Below are 20,964 nucleotides of genomic sequence, written 5' to 3'. Positions count from 1 at the left end.
CCGAGAGACCGTCCCACAAGCTGTCCCACCATAGCTGAGAGACCGTCCCACAAGCTGTCCCACCATAGCCGAGAGACCGTCCCACAAGCTGTCCCACCATACCGTGAGACCGTCCCACAAGCTGTCCCACCATAGCTGAGAGACCGTCCCACAAGCTGTCCCACAGCTGAGAGACCGTCCCACAAGCCGTCCCACCATAGCCGAGAGACCGTCCCACAAGCTGTCCCACCATACCGTGAGACCGTCCCACAAGCTGTCTCACCATAGCTGAGAGACCGTCCCACAAGCTGTCCCACCATAGCTGAGAGACCGTCCCACAAGCTGTCCCACAGCTGAGAGACCGTCCCACAAGCTGTCCCACCATAGCTGAGAGACCGTCCCACAAGCTGTCCCACAGCTGAGAGACCGTCCCACAAGCTGTCCCACCATAGCTGAGAGACCGTCCCACAAGCTGTCCCACCATAGCTGAGAGACTGTGCTACACCCTGTCCCACCATAGCTGAGAGACCGTTCCATCACACCCCATCCCATCCACGGCCCTCGTCGACGGCCATTCTGTTCCCATTCGTCCCTGTCCGTCCCTTCTCATCTGTTTGGTCGGTGTCACCGGAGGCGAGGGCCGGGTGGTGACTGTGCGACCGGCCGGGCGGTGGGCGGCGGGCGGCGCGGGACACTCGCCGGGGACACCTCTGTGCGGACGCACCATCAGTCGCCGGCGGCCGGGCCGACCGGTGAGCAGGCGCCCGCAGTACCTGCCCGGCAGTCGCGGCCGGTCGGCGGCGGACGATCAGAGCCGGCGCTGCTGCCGATCAGCTCAGCTACCTCAGCGGACCGTGGGCTAGGGTAGCCAGGACCGTGAGCTGGGGCTGCCAGGACCGTGGGCTGGGGCTGGCCAGGACCGCCCGGTCTACCAGGGGCTCCACGGAGCGCCCCACGGCCGTGTCTGCCCGGCCGATCGCAGCTGATCGCCAACGAGTGCATCTCGTGACAGGTGAGACAAACTAGCACAGCCTAGCCGGCTGCACACCTCAGTGCGCACTGCGCTGCAGCATCCTAAAATGGCGCAGTAGGAGGGATTGTAGGCAGGACTCTGAGCGCAAAGCAGCTCGATTGTACTGTGTTTAGTCGACTACAGAATGATGTTCCACTTTTCGCAGGCAATTATTTGCCTGGAGTGGTAGGCTGTGCCGCATCACACGGGCTGAGTTCACAAATTACAGCTTTGTCACAATGCTCATTGCTCACAATCGACACGCTTAATTGCGTGATAAACGGCACAACTTAGTGCTCCGGTCAACTGATAGCTTCTGAGGAGTGGAACATCATTCTGTTGTCGACTATACAGTGCTGAGAGCGGGTTTGAACGGAAGTGTCGACCGTGATGTCAGGCGCATGGATTGTCCGAATGAACGGCCGAAGTGGTGGCTGACCTACATTGCTGGCCCCCATGAACCCTGTCTGTGAACCCTGCTGCTTAAAATGTAGAGCACCATTCCATAACTGCATTCACCGTAAGTATTGATTTGCAATATGTATTGTCCCTCTTCGTTCCTTTCGATGAAATCGCGGAATAGTGCTTTCATAAAAACAGCAGAAGCCAACTTTCTCTAAATAATAAAGAAAAAACAAGCAATACAGCCCCTCATCGAAAGATGAAATCCTGTGTTGGCATTTTCGTTGACAAAACGTCACGATGCTGAAGCCGTTAGCTTTCGCGGTAGTGTGGTAGGGGCTTTTTTTGGCCACATTGCTGGTTTTGTTTTTTGCATGTCTTGACAACCGCAGCCCTCTGCAAAGTTGGTATAAGCATTTGCTTACGGAGCACACATCATTTTTGTAGCGTTGGGAAGATCTTGACCTCTTGTCACCCAGGGTCAAGTCACAAGTTCTATATAAGTAATCATGCCTCTACCTACAACCTGGTGTCAAAACTTTTACACTCGATACAAAATTAATGTATGATAAGCCATACCAAGTTTTACGGCGCTGCATCGTTATATATATATAATTATATAATCAACTGTGCACCCAAACTGAACACCCGCGTCCCACTGCACTGGGGGCTATTCATAGCGCCCTCCCGTTTTTCTGCAATAACTTCTAAACCGCTTGACGTATCGCCGCCAAACTTTCAGTACCTTCGGCTGCATCAATTTGACACCTTTTGTTAAAATTTGAACTTCGTATCTATCATAGATCGGCCGGAAATGACGTCAGAGTGACGTTATGTTCGGCCGATTTCGATGCAAAACATTGAGCCACGGGAATCGCTCCCAAGAGCTCAGTTTTTGAGCTAGATCCAATTTCTTTGCATGAGGGGACTCAGAATGGACTGCGCTATCAAACTGCTATCTCAAATTTTCAAAATATTCAAAATTTTGAAAATTATTTATACTAAAATTCAAAATTTGTATTATCTTTTTTCAAAAACGTTTTGACTTCGAAAAAACGGAATATATATGATAGAACACATGCTTATGACCTACTCTAGCAAGTTTTAGCCAGATATCTTCAAAAATGGCCAAGTTATAGGTACGCATTATACAAAAAAATCACAATTTTAAATTTTTCAAATCATTTTTTTCTGTACGAAGTTGACATCGTACACCAATATAAATAGCACCGTCGTCTTCCTGAGCTCAAACTGCATCCGATAGGCATGTTTTTTTGTTGAAAAATTTCAACTTTGAAATTTGACCTTTTTTTACCTGAAAGTGACCTGACCTCAGCTATATTTTGATGACAATGGCCTCAAATGACACAGGCGACACCGAATTCGAAATATATGGCCTAAATAGACCAGAAAACATGTGTCACGTGACCGACTTATGACATAAGATTTCCGTGACCTATGATGACCTGACTCTGACCTGAAAATCAAATTACAAGTTTGGTACCCTCAGGGTATCTAAAGCATCTGTTCACGAGTGTGTAAACCAAAAATCAGCCTGATCTGACTTGTAAGACGGTAGCCAGAGCCCAAAATGTGAATAAGCCAAATATCGATAATTTTAACTTTGACCTGACCTGTGACATTATTGGTGACCTCGAGGTCAATGAAATTGGGTTTCGCTCGACAGTTTTTCCGGGGCTATCAGATGCCGTTTGAATTTTGACGATCGGCCCAGTAGTTTCGGAGTTAGGAGGGAAGGGGCTATGAATAGCCCCCCCCCCCCCCCCCAGTAGGGTGTGTTATACACAGACCCCAGTGGGGCGCGGGATAACTTCTTAGAAACACAATGAACCTAATTTGACCAGATATGCACCTAATTTGACCAAATCTGCACCAAATGTGTACGATAGCCGTCGTGAAAACGGCTATTGTCAACCTTTTCACTGGCTGAAACATGCACGTTCCCTAAGAAAGATATGGGCTCTGATAGTGAAATATGGGCTTTCCTCCGCGAGATGCTTTAAATGTCATGTATAAAGAAGTAATTTACGCACTTTGAAGCCATTGTCCTTCCTGCTTTCGAGTGATCTAACCGGCTGCTTTCTTCTAGGTATTCTTAGAACGTTGTCAAATTCCACCCATCTATGGCCCACATTCGTCTAAGTTCGCTCGAATTTCTGCGCCCGCGCGTTGTCCGGTATCCATGCGCGCTCATCCATGGCCGCCATGGAATGTCCCCTCTGAGCCTGAATGCCTTGAATGACCTTGTTTGTGCGTCAGTGACCTTGGGACGTCCGTAGACTGAAAAGCGGCGTCCCTTCTGCTGATCTCTATCGGGTGAAATGACGTCAATGAAAATGAACGCGGAGGAAGATGGGAAGAGAAAACGGAGACAAAAGGCTCCGACAGCGACCGAGATCATTTGTCAGCTTCATACTGTCGTCTCAAAATCTAGAAATACACACGTAGATAAGAGGAACAAAAACTTATATATAGGATATACAAGAGTGCAGTGTGTACGGACCGACGTGCCTAAGCGAACTCAGAACGGAATTGGTATAAACCCGGAGATCTAGTTAGAAAACCTATTGCGTAGAGTCTGTAGAAGTGGCGAGCACATATGAATGCTTGTTAGATATTTTATCGGGAGTTTTTTTTATTATTTATTACGAAGATTAAAAGATGCCGTCACGCACCAAAGGTCTTTCGAAGTGAAATTGTGTTATTTGCTCGACTAAGTAAGATAATTATGGCAAGCGACGCCTTAGCTCGTAAATTTGAAAAGCTAGCTGGGTGTGGTAAAAGTCAATAGGTTACTCTTATAAAACGCTTTCAGTCTTTTTACAATCCATTCAAAACAATTGACATTTTCGTTCAGTCCTTTATAGTGACTTCCTTTACATTGTTTTATTTATTTATTATTATTTTATTCAGTGATAACAGTGACGTCGCTCCCCCGTCCATTGTCGCGTGGAAAGAGTTGTTTCCACATTTCCTCTCTCAAAGTACAAAACACAAGCTACCGATGCTGTACTTCTCAAGCAATTAAACAGTTGCGATGCCTCTGTGTCCATATACTCAATGCCCTTCAGAACACCAAATGAAGCCCGCGCGCGGCCTGTGACGGCCCGGCGGCGTTCGGGGCGGCTCGGTCTCAGTTTCGGCCAGTGTACCCGGTCCTCTCCGGTCTCCCAGTCCGTGCTGGGAGCCGTACCCCGTGTACCAGACACAAACAGTGCCGCCGGTACTCCCAGCTCCCTCCTCTCAGGCCGGTCCTGGGACGCCGGAGACGGGTCACCTCGTCCGCTCACAGAGAGCCAGGGAGAGGGGTCACCTCTTCCTCTCACAGAGAGCCAGGGAGAGGGGTCACCTTGTCCACTCACAAGTCACAGAGAGCCATGAGACACCGGAGATTAGGTCACCTCGTCCTCTCGCGGAGGGCGAAGGACTATAGGGAGACGGTGTAAACAACAGCCGATCCACCGTGGGATAATTTTGGAATTATTTGTGCCGTTGGTGCCGCACGAACACCATTCCTGCAATGATAATGACTAATGAGACAATTAATTTGTACATCTGTTATCCGCCTTAAACATTGAACTTTGTCTATCGCTTCTATCTGCTGGTCTTAAGGCCTGGCTACACTATGCGTTTTCTGCGTGCGTTTTTTGCGTGTTTGCGGGTTTTGCGTAATATCGTTTTAGAAAAATAAACGATATTACGCTTTTGTGATGTTTTTTCTGCTCAATTGTAGTTAATATAAGAGTTATATTAACCCGCGCCCTGGTGGGGTCTGTTTATAACGCGACCTGGTGGGGGGGCTATTTTTTGCCCCCCCCCCCCTCGTATCTCCGAAACTACTGGACGGATCCGCAAAATTCAAACGGCGTTCGATAGCCCTGTCAAATTTGTCGAGGGAAACCAAATTTTATTGACCTCGGGGTCACCGATGACGTCACAGGTCAGGTCAAAGATAAAATGTTTCACCGTTCACGGGGCTTCTAGGGAAAGCGCTATAACACCGAGTAAAGCGCATTTTGTCGAAAATCAGCGATAAGACGTCAGTTGTCTAGTACATATGTTGCTATTAGAGGTCACTGGTCATACCACGTCAGGTCACAGGTCAGGTCACCAAAGGTCACCAAGGGTCACCACATGAACCCAACTTTACTAAGGTTGTGCGATGCATGTTTTATGGCCAGTTTTTCATTTCCAACCCAATGGTGTTGGTTATAAGACCATCAGGTACGGTTTAGGTCACTTTCTGGTGGAGGTCAGGTCAAGGTCAGGTCAAAAAAGGTCAAATTTCAAAGTTGATATTTTTGCATAAAATGGGTATCGATTCGATGCAGCTCGTCGCGGGGAGTCTAATGGTGGTCTTTGTTTTGCACTACGAGGTCTAGAATTGCTAAAAAATTGAGTTTGAAAATTTAACGTCATCAATTTTGAACAGTTTTTTCGCTATAACTTCGCCAAAAAAAGAGGTATCAATCTAAAATTTGGTATGTGGATGGAAGGCGGTAAGGACTATCACATATATTCCGGTTTTTGCGAAATTCAAAAAACTTTTTGGATTTTCTGACTATTATATCCCAAAAATCTATTTTTTGATTTTTGGGGGTCAAAATCAAAAAAATTCAAAAATCCGAGATAGCAGTTTTGTAGCCCTGTCAATTCTACAGCTTTTATGTTCTAAACATTTTTCTGTATTTGCAAAGCTATAGGCCTGACAGCTCTTCCCGCGAAACCCTTTTTTGGGTCGAAAACGGCAGAACATGACGTCATTCTGACGTCATTTCCGGCCAACCTATCATAGCTTTTGGAAAAAATTTTGGTCACAATGTGTAAAATTGATGTCCGGGAGGGTACTGAAAGTTTGGTGACGATCGGCGCAGCAGTTCTGGAGATATATCGAAAAGTCTGGAGGGGGGGGGGCAAAAAATAGCCCCCCCCCCACCAGGTCGCGGGTTAACTTATGCATATAACTAATGTAAAAATTAAATCATTTTTTACTTTTTTCTAGAACGATATTAGGCAAAAAACGCAAACCCGCAAAAAACGCACGCAGAAAACGCATAGTGTAGCCAGGCCTTTACTCAAACGTTAGTAAAATATTGAAAGACACCTACATATTTACAAAATGGGAGAGAAGACGTTCGAATGCTTGCTTAAAGTTGACTGTCCCGTTCATTGAGTGAATAAATTTGAGAAGCCTCTAGTATTTCCATGTCCGCGTAGAAAATACCTAATTCAAATGATTTTGTAGGACATTGTATCAAATAAATCATAGTTTTATTTCCATTTCAGGCTGGCGATAAGTCAGCACTTTGCCGTGTGCTGTTTTAGCCTGACGCATGTCAAAGGTCTTTTCAACCGCGGGTAGAAAAAAGGCATTGCTGAATGCGGCTCGGATCAACACCTTTTATCATTTTTGTTATATGGCTAACAAATTACTCAAGTATTTTCCTCTGTTCGCTATGATGCACCCATACCAGGAAGCCGAATGGTGATGCATGTAGTTGTATTCTAAGTCTTCATTTTTGTCACGAGCAGACGGTAATGTACTTTGGCGTCTTATATGATCATGGAGTATGTATTTAAATACATAGCCATCACATGATTTCCATAGTGCTCGATGCCGCCACCGGTCGGTGGGCCATTGACCAGCCGGGTCATCAGCTTGCAGCTCTCTTGTTCATGCATTGCTGTCAGATCTGTGACGTTCTCGCTCCCTTCTCCTGCTCGCCCGGTGCACTGGGGGCGGTCAGGTGCCGTCAGACGGACGAGGAGTGGTCAGTGATCAACGGACCAATCAATGACCAGTGGGCGATGACCGGTCAATGACCGACGGGCGATATCCGATGGTAGGTGACCGGTCACCGTGGACCGTCGCTTTTCAACAGCGTGGCTGTTGTTCATATCGGTAAATAGCAGTCACTCGGAGTCACAATCCCATGATTCCGGAAGACTGCCTCGCACCGACGCTATAACGAACACGAGACTCGAGTCTGACGGTTCGGTCAAGGTCTGGGGGATACGGTATCGGAGATCTCTTCACCAGGTGCCGGTTGATTGACGCCAGCCACTCGATCTTGTCAAAGGTCAGTGGAATTCGGTGAATCCTCGGCACTGGCTATTAAAGGCTAAGGTTAAATGTCAAACGGAACGGGTCCGCGAGATGTTGAAGCAGCTAAAATGTTAATTGTGTTTTGTGTTGTTGCTTTTGTTCAGATGGATGATCTAAAATGATTTTTTGCGAACTGCTTGCGGGAAGTCAGTTGAATATTGTTTGAGGCAGCAATAAACTTTTACCCTTCCAAGCGGTGGGGGGGGGGCATTTTTTGCCCCCCCCCTTGAGTTTTTTCGATATATCTCGAGAACCGCTGGGCCGATCGTCACCAAACTTTCAGTACCCTCCCGGGAGCAGCTAGCGCACATGGTGACCAAATTTTTTCCAAAGGCTATGATAGGTTGGCCGCTAATGACGTCAGAGTGACGTCATTTTTGCCATTTTCGACCCAAAAAAGGGTTTCGCGGGAAGAGATGTGAGGGCTACAGCTTTAGAGATACAAAAAAATGTTTTAGACATAAAAGGTGTGGAATCAAAAGGGCTACAAAACTGCTATTTCGATTTTTCGATTTTTGTTTTTATTTTGACCCCCAAAAATAAAAAAAAAATAGATTTTTTTTAGTATAATAGCCAAAAAATCCAAAAAGTTTTTTTGAATTTCGAAAAACCGGAATATATGTGATAGTCCCTACCGCCTTCTATCTACATACCAAATTTGAGATCGATACCTCTTTTTTTGGCCAAGTTATAGCGAAAAAAACTGTTCAAAATTGATGACGTCAATTTTCAAACTCAAGTTTTAGCAATTCTAGACCTCGTAGCGCAAAACAAAGACCACCATTAGACTTCCCGTGACGAGCTGCATCGAATCAATACCCATTTTATGCAAAAATATCAACTTTGAAATTTGACCTTTTTTGACCTGACCTTGACCTGACCTCCACCAGAAAGTGACCTAAACCGTACCTGATGGTCTTATAACCAACACCATTGAGTTGGAAATGAAAAACTGGCCATAAAACATGCATCACATAACCTTAGTAAAGTTGGGCTCATGTGGTGACCCTTGGCGACCTTTGGTGACCTGACCTGTGACCTGACCTGGTATGACCACTGACCTCTGATAGCAACATATGTACTAGACAACTGACGCCTTATCGCTGATTTTCGACAAAATGCGTTTTACTCAGTGTTATAGCGCTTTCCCTAGAAGCCCCGTGAACGGAGAAACATTTTATCTTTGACCTGACCTGTGACGTCATCGGTGACCCCGAGGTCAATGAAATTTGGTTTCCTTCGACAAATTTGACAGGGCTATCGAACTCCGTTTGAATTTTCCGGATCCATCCAATAGTTTTGGAGATACGGGGGGGGGGCAAAAAAATGCCCCCCCCCCCCACCGCGCGAAAGGTGGCTGGTAGGCCCACCGTCTGCCGGGTTAACAAACTCTGGATACGGAATTCAATGCGATGCACAAGAAAAAACAAAGCCTTTTGTGCCTTTCCCCTCTCGTGTTTGTTGGTCGGACAAACACAATGCATGTGTGCCCATCAAACACATGGGCCATGGGGGCAATGGGATGACCCTGAGACTTTGATTGGAATGCGTTGTTCGCGCACGCCTTATGTGCTCAGAGATGCCACAGTACCTATATCACACCAGTGCAGAAAATATAGGTACCGGTCCGTACCACACGCAGGGAGCATGCTCCTCACGGAATTTCAAGCTCAATGTCATTCAGTCTGGAAAGGCCTAAAAGTAACCGCTGCACGACGAGCAGCGGATGACCGGCAACGGCCGTGAGCTGGCACGCAGCCAGGGTCGCCTGCTCAATTATGAAGCTACACGCCGGGACAATGCGGGTAGATGTGTGCCGTGGCGGGTGCGGACCCCTCGCGGTCGCACCGCGGCGGAGATGCAGACGGGCGGCGTCGCTCCGGCCACGAGCCGCAGGGGTGACACCACGCGGCTGCAACACAATACACCCGAGACGCGGCGGGGACATCTGTCAGACGGTCACCGGGCGCTGCTGACCGGCGGTCACCAGCCTGCAGCCATTGCATCGGTCACCGGCCGCTGCTGACCGGCGGTCACCAGCCTGCAGCCACCGGTCACCGGCCGCTCGTGGCGGGGTGCGGGGTGATCTGATCCCTACCAGTGATAACCGCTGATGGCACGGCCGGGCCAGCCGATCGGCCCGGTCCAGCCGCACTGACCGGTGTCGTGTCTGGCGGGGGGACTGTCGCGCCGAGCCGCTCATGACTCGGCTAGTTTTTATCGCCGGCCGACTCGGGTTCGCCGGTAGCTCGACGCGCCGCGCATCCGATCCGGTGCTGGACATCGCAGTTTAGCCGGCGCGGAATACGCTCCGTGGAAGTGCGGCTCCCAGCTGCTGACGAGTCGCCGCTGATCGCTGACCGAGCGACGACCGCTGACAAACAATCATACCATTACTACATACCTGTAAGTGCTGTACATATGTTGCAGTAAGTATAGTTTGATCAAAAATGACATTTCCCTCTATTATTGTTGGAATTGCAATAAAAAGTAGCCTATTTTGTTGAATATGACAATTTTTAGCAACAGATCATCATCAAGCCGCTGAAAGATGTTGATATCATATTATTGGTAATTGGTATCATATCGTTGATATCATACCTATAACCTAACAGTTAGTATTACAAAAGGCTACGCAACAAAGACTGGCATTTTTTTAATGTATAGACTGTAGATGCTAAATCACGATATTATTCGGTTTTACTCGGCATATCCATTAAAAAAATGTTTTGCGTCCCATTGCATTTATAGGTTTTACTTTGATTGTGCATACATATTGACTATTTATCTGCCAAAGTTCTACCACTGATGCCATTAAAAGTAGTGATCACCAATGCTGGGCAAGAGCCGGAGCTCCCGGAGCTGTCATATTTAACCTAGTACCGGAGCCAGATCCGCCGGGACATTTTACACGGAACCGAGACGGAAGCGGCCCAGTTTGTACCGCATTGCTTTATTGATTTTGATGTGTACTGAATAAGGGCATAAGATGATGGCGACGCCGATCTTACTTCCTCTCGTCTAAGTGTTTATTCAACTGATGTTTCTAGCCGGTTTGTTTTCCGAGATCATACAGGCATAACATTTGGGTTGTGTGTGTCCGTCACATGGGATTGGGCCCAAACGATGTGTGCAGGGCCTAGAGCAGCGGTGGAGACATTCGAGACCGCCATGTCTTGCCAGGCGTCCGGTGTACCTATTTGTGTTTAGCACGAAGGTTGAACAGGAGACAAATGTTAACGTTTCTGATAGAGAATGTCTCTAAACATTTACATTCGCCCCTTCAATTCCTTTATGAATGTGACAGACTGACAGTATATGCGCAGATCGATTTGTGCTGTTTTATTTACGCATTATAACGGACTGGATGCATTGTGCCGTTGTAGATAGGTGCAAGGGTGTAGCTAAAGCCATAATGCACACGCCTTACATACGTCACATGAAGGCATACTTACATCCTACAGGTACATCCTATACATCTTGCAGGAAGGCATATGCATTATGCAGGCACATGTGTGCCTACCTACTGGTATTTGGAACAGATTGGTGGGATGTTTGAACCCTTTCACACGGGAAATCCGTTTTCCGAACTGCCCACCTCTGTGTTCGCAGGTCTTTTGTCGACCTCTTCGATCACACCGACGGCTGCGACTTCCGGGACCTGACCTGACCTGACCTGGGCCTGATCCAACTCTGTTATTCCTGTCTGAATTGACGTGACGCGGCTTAGTCTGATTCAGTCTCGACCCTAATCTAGCCTGACCTGGTCAGACCTTACCTGTCTTTGGCCGATTTGACTCCGCTCGTCTGAGCTCATCTGACCTGGACAGACATCGTCCTCTCTTCACTCCTCCTGGGACTGACCTGGGACCAATCCCCTCTCCCACTCCTAAGCTGACATAGCCCTACCCTCCCCACCTGACCTCCCCTCCCCGCCTGACCTCCCATCCCCTCCCCACCTGACCTCCCCTCCCCACCTGACCCGTGTGACCCGCTCCGGCCTGCACGATGGTGTCGTGTGATGAGCTGCTGTCGGCCGCCGGCGATTGCGGCTGGTACCAGCGCCGGCTGGTGGGTCTGTTCGTGCTGCCCGTCTGCTTCTACATCCCGGTGGCCTACCTGACGGTGCTGATGCAGCTCAGCCTGCCGGACCACTGGTGCCACGTGCCTGGCCGGCCAGAGAACGTCTCGCTGCAGCAGTGGTGGAACAGCACGCTGCCCAGGTAGGTAGCGGCTGATGGGCGCCACACTGCCCAGGTAGGTAGCGGCTGATGGACGCCACACTGCCCAGGTAGGTAGCGGCTGACGGACGCCACACTGCCTAGGTAGGTAGCGGCTGACGGACGCCACACTGCCCAGGTAGGTAGCGGCTGGTGGACGCCATGCTGCCCAGGTAGGTAGCGGCTGAGGAACAGCACGCTGCCCAGGTAGGTAGCGGCTGATGGACGCCACACTGCCCAGTGCCCAGGTAGGTAGCGGCTGGTGGACGTCACACCGTCGGGCGATGGACAGTGTGCCTTGTACAGTTGATCTGCGTTAGTATATTTCTGCGCATAAGGTTGATGTTTAGTGCATTGTTGCATGCTTCAATGAGGAGGAGTGCACGGAGAGGTGCACGACGGTGTCTTTGACTTATGTTTTGAATCGATTGCATCGCTAAACCATTTTCACACAAGTCGCCATGCATTTCGTTTTCAAAATGGCGAAATTGCGGTACATACTACGATTTATTATTTACCAATATTATCATTTCTACATGTACACATTTTCGCGGCTCTAATAGACGTTTCTAACTTTCTTTTTTTGTCACGTTTCACTTTCATTTCAGAGACTCATTTCCGGATGGCACTACCGTCCACAGTAAATGCCGGATGTTCAGACCCAGCGAGGAGAGCTCCTGGGATACGGTGTCAGATGACTACGACGAGGGCGGCAGTGTCGTGACGCAGCTGTACATTGAATCGGAACAAAATATTACTGGTAAATATGTTATGAATCGCACTGTTTACTCACTTATTCAATAATTTCTCAGTCAATACCTGAATCTTTTTTTTTACCGTCAATAGCTTCTCAATATTATTTCAATCCCTATTGTATAGGTAAATAAAACACCTTGTAAATATTGACCTCAGTACGAACAACTTAGCCTTGAAAAGCCAATACCGTTAGATGTCTGCTAATAAAATATTTGATCCGTTAATGATTGAATGATGATACGAGAACGATTAAAAAACGGCTTTTAAAATATGTGTCAGGGTGTCTGAACTGGTAGTCTAACCAAGGCAGCTGTGCCAGGGTGTAAGTACTCGGGTCTGCTCGAGATGACTGTGCAGACTGTCTGTACGGCTGGGAGTTTGACTGGGGTAGCTGTGACTGAATACAGTCACAGTCCAGTCGTATACGACTGGCTGTCTGACCGGGGCGGCTGTGCCAGACTGTCTGTACGGCTGGGAGTTTGACCGGAGCGACTTCTCGGAGACGGCGCCGGCGGCGTTCCTCTGGGTGTGCGACCAGTTCGGCCAGCTGACGGCCATCTACTCGATGCACACAGTCGGAAACCTGCTGGGCAGCGTCGTGTTTGGAGCGCTCTCCGACAGGTAAGGCGATACAGACAGGGACAGCGGCGAATGCGTCGGACACATGGAACCATGGAACCTTCAGCGTATTTATGCGGGATACAAAATGACACCGACAAAATGAAAAATACGAGTATAAGGCACATAGAAATAAGCACAATATTCTGTTTTCCCGACCGTACGCGCTGTGCTGCGGTCGTTTCCTCAGATTCGGCCGGCGTCTGCTAGTGTTTGCCGTTTATCGTCTCGGCACTGACCTCTGTCTGCTCAGGCTCGGCCGGCATCTGCTAGTGTTTGTGGTGTTTACACTCATGTCATGTTTGTCTGCTCAGGCTTGGCCGGAGTCTGTTGGTATATTTGTCCGTTCCACCGCGACTGATGTCCAGTATTTGTCTGCTCAGGCTCGGCCGCCGCCTGCTGGTGTTTGTCGTTTATCGTCCTGGCACTGACCTCTGTGTTTGTCTGCTCAGGCTCGGCCGTCGCCTGCTGGTGTTTGTGGTCTCGGCTCTGATGCCCGTGTTCAACATCGTCGCTGTGCTGGTGAGGAACCCGATGGGGTTCACGGTGATGCGCGTGCTCAGTTCTCTCTGCTATCCGGTCATCTACCAGCTGGTCTTCACGCTCGGTGAGGAGCGCCAGATCGAGCGATCACTGCTCAGCGACTCGGCTGAAAAGGCTGTCATTGAAATACATTGCTTGCTCATTTCGTAGGTACCGATATAATATTCTAATTATGTTTGAAGATACACTGCTTTTTGACGATGTTACATCATATATGATTAATTAAGTGTATGGTAAAACGGTAATAAGGGCTCCGTTACGCCGTCTATAGTTATGAATACCCCGAACTGCTTACGTCTCGTCACAACTCATGCAATCATGCATCTGCATGTGTTTGAACACCCACTTAGGGTAATGCCCGCACGCTACGGATTGGGCTGTTGGGAACGACCTCTGATCTGACGTCGGCAGGGATGGAGTTTACCGGCGTGTCGTGGCGCACCAGCTATGCGGTCGGCGTCTCCATAGCGTTCACGCTGGGCATGTGCGCCATTCCGCTGGTGGCCTACCTGGTCAAAGACTGGGTGTACCTGGGTATTGCCACCTCGCTGCCGGCCCTGCTCATCATACCCTGCCTCTGGTCAGTGGTGCCTGAGGAAATACATGGATACGCTTGTGACCAGATCGTCAGGATTTTAAATTGAAACGATCATGAACCATTGCCGTATTGCACATAGCATAGCATCTATTCATCATGAAAATGAAGTAAGGCTCGTCTACCTTTTCTAAGTCTATTCACAGTTCAGTGTATCTCCTCAGCATATACATGAAGCATTCTTGTCATTACGCACAATCGTTGCTCCAACCCGTTCCTTTCCTGTCCACTGAACACTGAACTGCACTAAGCACTAAACACTAAACACGGCCCCTGCAGGGTGGTGGACGAGTCTCCGCGCTGGCTGGTGGCCCAGGGCCGACTCTCGGCCGCCTCCGACGTCCTGTCCCGGGTGGCCACCGCCAACGGCCTGCCGCCCGAGCCGGTGACCCGCCTGCTGAGGGACGCCGACGGCCCCAAGGCGGCGCCGGCCCACAGTCCCGGCCTGCTGGCCCTGGTGCGCGCCGCCGGGCCGCGGCTCGTCAAAAAGGCGGCCGCCATCACCGTCTGCTGGTGGGTGACGGGACGGGACTGTGGGACGGGGGACAGTGGGACAGGGGACTGTGGGACGGAGGACTGTGGGACGGAGGACTGTGGGACGAAGGACTGTTAACTGTGGGACGGAGGACTGTGGGACGGAGGACTGTCAACTGTGGGACGGAGGACTTTGGGACGAAGGACTGTGGGACAGAGGACTGTGGGACAAGAGACTATGGGACAAGAGAAACTGTGGCACGGGAGACTGTGGGATAGGACCCGGGAGACTGTCGAACAAGAGAGTGTGGGACACGGAGAACTGTGGGACGGGGGACAGTGGGACGGAGGACTGTGGGACAAGAGAGACTGTGGGACAGGATACTGTGGGATAGGACCCGGGAGACTGTCGGACAAGAGAGTGTGGGACATGAGACTGTGGGACAGGATATTGTGGTACGGGAGACTGTGGAGTGATGGATGGGCGATTGTGGGTGCTGAGAGCTGAGGGGTTCTCTAGCCTGCAGTAGTTGCTGCGCCACCGGAACCGGTGAACACTGTGACTGATTACTAAAGACTGCGCAGTTTATGGCAATATCACTAGCCATTCCCAATGTCAAGAGTGTCCCTGGCCATGGAATAGTGAATTAAACATGTCACGGGCGCATACATTAACTGGTCAGTGACCGCAGCGTCTGGACCACCTTGCAGTGGTGGCGTCGAAGGATTTCCATAAAAACGTAGCAGAGTCGACGTAAAAAAACGGCATCCCGCACCGTGAAGTTCTTTGTTATTTTTTTACAACAATTCGTACCATTTTCCAGTTTACGCTGATAAGAGTAACTTCGCTGTCGCTCAACATTCCGAACGCACATGCGGTAAATATTGCGTTCGGCGGTAAAGATGCATAATTTTGTTCAATTGTTGAATGACAGATTTCAGATGTTAATTTTTCAAATGTTTCGAATAGGCGAAAATGTCCTATAGAAATGACCGTATATGTAAGCGAAGATAACGAAAATGGAGGAAGTCGCAATGACTCGTATAACAGGAACGAGTCTGACATAGGGACAGGCCAGCGCCACACGTCCATGGCCCTGCTGTCCATCTCTCCGTCCCATTCACCACCCCTTCCCACAGGGTGACCAACGTGATCATGTACTACGGCCTGATGCTGAGTTTCTCGGACATGAGCGGCAGCCTGTTCGTCAACTTCTTCCTGCTGTCGGCCGTGGAGCTGCCGTCCAACCTGTTGGCCCTGTACGTCTGTGGCCGGTTCGGCAGGCGGCCCACGCAGCTCGTCTTCTTCGTCCTCTCCGCGGCCGCCATGTTCGGCATCATCCCCCTCAAATTCGGTAAGAACTGCACCCTCGTTTCGATGAAGATTCCGCTGACAATCGGCTAGCCATCCCGCTCACAATCGGAGAGACTTATTGCCTATTTGCTCCGATATCCTTACCATTGCTGTATCGCCTACATTGAACAATATCGAATATGAATATGCTGCATTTTAACCGTTGGTGTCCGTCGACCGTCTGTGCCTGCAGTGCCGGGCTCCGGAGATGCAGTCACGTTCCTGCTGATGCTGGGCAAGTTCTGCACCAGTCTGACGTTCGTGGTGCTGTATATGCAGACGGCCGAGCTGTACCCCACGTGCGTCCGTTCGCTGGGCACCGGCGCCTCATCGCTGGTCGGCATCGGCGCCGGCGCTGTATCGCCCTACATCCTGCAGCTGGTGGGTGGGAGACATGAGGGGAGATAGGTGGGGAGACAGACGGGAAAACAGGCCTGCAGCTGGTGGGTGTGGAATTCGGGCGCCCTGTCGTCCTATTATCCTGCGGCTGGTGGGTTTGAAAGGGGCGGGGAGACAGGCAGGGAGACAGGCGGGGAAACAGACGGGGAAACAGGCGGGCAACAGGCGGCGAGACGCGCGGGGAGACGGGCGCCCTGTCGCCCTACATCCTGCAGCTGGCGGGTGTGGAAGGGGCGGGGAGACAGGCGGGGAGACAGGCGGGGAGACATGAGGGGAGACAGACGGAAAAACAGGCGGGAGACGCGCGGGGAGAAAGGCGAGGAGACAAGATCCCTGTCGCCCTACATCCTGCGGCTGATGGGTGTGAAAGGGGCGGGGAGACAGGCAGGGAACAGGCGGGGAGACGCGCGATGAGACAGGCGCCCTGACGCCCTACAAGGCCTACATCCTGCAGATGGTGGGTGTGGCCCACCATCGACGTGGCCATCTGTCCCTGTATATAATAGGACGCCCTGTCGTCCTATTATTTTGCGGCTGGTGATTGGTGGGTGTGGGATACGGATATAGGAGAGGGTGAGGAGGCGGGCGGGGAGACAGGAGCCCTGTATAGCCCCGTGAGATGTACGATTACGTCATCGTGAAACCTGAAACCACAGCCCATTATATCCAAGTTAACTTTGTCATTTTGCGTTCTACAGGCTGCGAGGCACCCGACCTACCCGTACGCAGTGTTTGGCGCCTTCGGTATTCTGGGAGCCCTCTCCGTGTCGCTGCTGCCGGAGACGCGAGGGAGACCGCTGCCAGAGACGATGGAGGACGCTGAGGCCTACTGAGACGGCGGAGAGACTGGCCGAGGATACCGGGAGACCGGCACGACACCTGTGACCTGACGAGGGGCCCTGAGCGATCTACACGACACCTACGACCAGCCGAGCGTCCCGAGCAACAGACGCGGCACCTACGACCAGTCGAGAGCCTGAGAGTCTGCGGAACGACCGTCGCGACATCTCTGGTCATTGAGGAACTGAGAACAGAGAGCTTAGAGGACAGGGAAAAGACTAGACTAGAGGTCGGTCGAGAGGTCAGCGAAGGAGAGGGGGCATGAGGAGAGGAGGTGGATGGGAGGTGAGAACTGAGTTAGAGTAAATGAGCGTAAAAGGATGACAAGTAGAGGTGCTCGTCGCACACCGCTTTTAGCATCGTGGTATTCCACTAGCGATAGCGTAGCACAGCGATGGATTGGTCCTGGGCGCATTCCAGCGATGATTGCTCATGTTTCGCTGATGTGTCGACGAATTTGGAGGCACTGTACTCATCTTAACTGTGGCATTGACAATGTATTGAAAATATACCCATTATGGCTGTTACAGATCGGTGTTTCTTACTCGCACTAAGACAGGGTATGCTTTGTACCGTGTCCGTCGGCATATTTTCTTTTCGCGAATATCTTCAAAATGTGGCGTTTGTTATAGTATGATGCACCTTCACAGTACATTGAAAATTCAGGACAGTTTATGCGAGTCATGTTCGTTCAAGGTCTTGCAAGGTCAGGTCACCATGCAGCTTTATATGACCTCAGCTCTAGCATTTACTTTTACAGCCAAAAACTAAGCGGTTGTTTCAGTATTACAGAATATATGAAAGGTATATCTCGAAGGCTTGATATCGATAACCTCATGACCCTTTAGCCTCAACTCAGACTATTTTGCTACTTGTGCCCATTTCCGATTACTAAATTTTTAACTTTAAATGGAACACCCCGAAGGCGTTGGCACGAACAGACAAAATAGATAAGCGTAACTCGCTCATCTCTTACCGCAAAACATGTATTTAAGGGCTCCGGCTTACGTAGGTATCTATATCTACTTTCCAATATCATTTAGGGCCTTATATTATATAGTATTATACTCTGGTTTAGAGTTCGAAGCATATTTTTTTTTTCAAGTTGACACCCTCGCCATTATCGAATTCATATATGAGGCAGATAGTGAAAAATGGGTAGTCTTTCGTAGGTATCTCAAAAATTATTTTCACATACAGCTAAATTGTTAAACTGTTAAACGTCTTGTAGACATTTCGTCTAGTCTAAAATATGTCGTATTCATTCATATCAAATGTATTTTTTACCAACGCCCGAAAGATATCGGCGGTAGGTACGGAATACAATTATTAAACCGTTCGTAGGTAGAAAAATCTTTTAAACGTCGAGCCTATATGCTAACTTGGGCAGTATGCAAACTACCCGGGCAGTATGCATACTACCCAACAGCCCGGGCAGTATGCATACCGCCCGGGTAGTATGCATACTACCCGACCCCTAGGGCAGTATGCATACCGCCCAAAAGCTTGGGCAGTTTGCATACTGCCCGCTTTCCGACTTAAAGTTGTGTAATCCATGTCCACATTAAGAATATAAATGGCTCTCTAGATAACAATAGATCGACCGAGAATAATTTTTGTCGTCAAACGTGATTGATCGATCGTAGGATGGAATGAGGATTGGAATAAAGTGTTGAAATTACTTTTTCCCAAATCCATTGTTGAATAACCAGTGGCCAACAAGTCATTGTCATTGTGAAGCGTGAACTGAGTAAAATGAAACGACGACGACGAAATTTGACGTCATCAATTTTGCACAGTTCTTTTTTCGCTATAACTTTGCCAAAAAGAGAAATCAATCTCAAATTTGGTATGTGGATAGAAGGTGGTAGGGACTATCACATATTTTCCATTTTTATCGAAATTCAAAAAAAACTTTTTGGATTTTTTGCCTAATATATTCAAAAAATTACTTTTTTGACTTGGGGGGGGGGGGTCAAAATCTAAAAATTTAAAAAAAATCCGAAATAGCAGTTTTGTAGCCTTCTAATTCGACACCTTTTATACCTATTCTTAAACATTTTCTGTATCTATAAAGCTGTAGGCCTGACAGCTCTTCCCGCGAAACCTTATTTGGGTCGAAAATGGCAGAAATGACGTCACTCCGACGTCATTAGCGGCCAACCTATCATAGCCTTTGGAAAATTTTTGGTCACAATGTGTAATAGCTACGATCACGGGAGGGTACTGAAAGTTTGGTGGCAATCGGCGCAGCGGAATTCTGGAGATATATCGAAAAAAACTAAGGGGGGACAAAAAATGCCCCCCCCCCCACCACCCGGTAGGTTAAAACGTTTGTCATTTACATATATACGCGAGTTATTGCATTAACAAGCCTCACGAAGTGTAGTCAACATACTGCCCGAGTAAACATCTTGCCCGTGAGAAGAAAGGTGGGTGGTATGCATACTACCCGGGAGGTATGCATACTGCCCGGGCGGTATGCATACTGCCCAAGAGGTCGGGTAGTATGTATACTACCCGGGCGGTATGCATACTGCCCGGGCTGTTGGGTAGTATGCATACTGCCCGGGCAGTTTGCATACTGCCCAAGTTAGCATATGACCCGTAACATATAGGTATACTAACGTCACATGTGTCGATATGGAGACGGGAGGGGCTGATCAGGCGTAGTCGCCGCGGGCGGGATCCGGCAGGGGCGGGGCTGGGGTGGGGGGGGGGGGCGCGCCGAGGGCCCGCGGCCATCAGCTGTGGGTGGCCGAACAAGGTCGGAGGCCGGCGCCGGTCCCCGGGGTGGCGATCGCCGCCTCCCGACCAAAAACAGCCGCCGGCGCAGAGACGCTGCCGGCCGGCCACGGCCCATTGTGGCGTCATCACCAGGGATTGCTCTCAATTGTGGCCGGCGCCACTGATACGGGTACAGACGGAGGCCGCGGGGCGTCTCGGCAGCGGCCATCGGACACCGACCCGCGATCTGCACAACAGCCGCGCATACAACCGCGCTGCAGCGACGCAAGCACGGATAGTGATGGTTGCCTGAGCTTGAAGCATATTTTGTTGTTTAAAAAATAAACGTTTCCAGTTTTAACAAAGCAGGGATAATATCAGTCTCGTTTGAACGTTTATTTCTAATGTGTCCAAGCATTGTATTTTATGTCGTTTTATTCATTGTAGGTACATATTTGAATGGCAGACATCCAAATTCCTGTTCCTTATATTGATATAGAGATTCATTAAAATTCTAAAAAGTATGTGGAAAATGCATCGTAACAAACGGTTGTTTGCGTTCTGATAAACGTATAACGGCATTGGCATGGCTGCTGCCTGTTATATGCATGATAAGAGAGCGTGAAAAGGTTGAGGAAGCTTAGGTAAGGGAGCTGTTAAAACCTGTGCTTTCATAGCTCGAAGCGAAGCATCCCAATAATTTGATTGGTCATTGTCGCGTCGCGTCGATGTTAAAAGGACCCTCCCAGTTCCCACCTTCAAAAAAGTTAATGAATTGGCATGAAAGTGATGTCGCTCGCTTCAGAAAGAGCGAAAACAGATATCATGGTGTGTCAAAAGTGGAAATAGCCGGTGCGCCGTCTGGCAGCCCGGCAGCCCGCCGCCATAGGGAAATTCGTGCTTTTTGTCGCTTTTTCG

The 20,964-nt window shown here is 49.4% G+C and overlaps 1 protein-coding gene across 2 annotated transcripts; it reads left to right on the top strand.

Annotated features, from left to right (window-relative positions):
- Window positions 1-585: 585 nt before the first annotated feature.
- On the top strand, window positions 586-17,848 carry LOC122382949 (solute carrier family 22 member 21-like). 2 transcript variants are annotated; one of them, XM_043368930.1, is made up of 10 exons: window positions 586-991; window positions 11,133-11,743; window positions 12,349-12,500; window positions 12,955-13,117; window positions 13,567-13,721; window positions 14,069-14,237; window positions 14,532-14,765; window positions 15,867-16,081; window positions 16,274-16,461; window positions 17,178-17,848. In XM_043368930.1, exons 2-10 carry the CDS (start codon window positions 11,529-11,531, stop codon window positions 17,310-17,312), a joined length of 1,626 nt encoding a protein of 541 aa, XP_043224865.1. In that variant the 5' UTR covers window positions 586-991; window positions 11,133-11,528; the 3' UTR covers window positions 17,313-17,848. The 2 variants fall into 2 exon arrangements, with proteins under 2 accessions (XP_043224865.1, XP_043224864.1); XM_043368929.1 differs by lacking the exon at window positions 586-991 and adding an exon at window positions 9,774-9,926.
- Window positions 17,849-20,964: the final 3,116 nt, after the last annotated feature.

Source organism: Amphibalanus amphitrite, unplaced genomic scaffold (assembly GCF_019059575.1).
Source record: "Amphibalanus amphitrite isolate SeventyFive unplaced genomic scaffold, NRLGWU_Aamphi_draft 000151F_arrow, whole genome shotgun sequence".
NCBI classification, from domain to species: domain Eukaryota; kingdom Metazoa; phylum Arthropoda; class Thecostraca; order Balanomorpha; family Balanidae; genus Amphibalanus; species Amphibalanus amphitrite.
The sequence above is the reverse complement of the archived record's forward strand: the minus strand, read 5'-3'. Positions and strand labels throughout refer to the sequence as shown.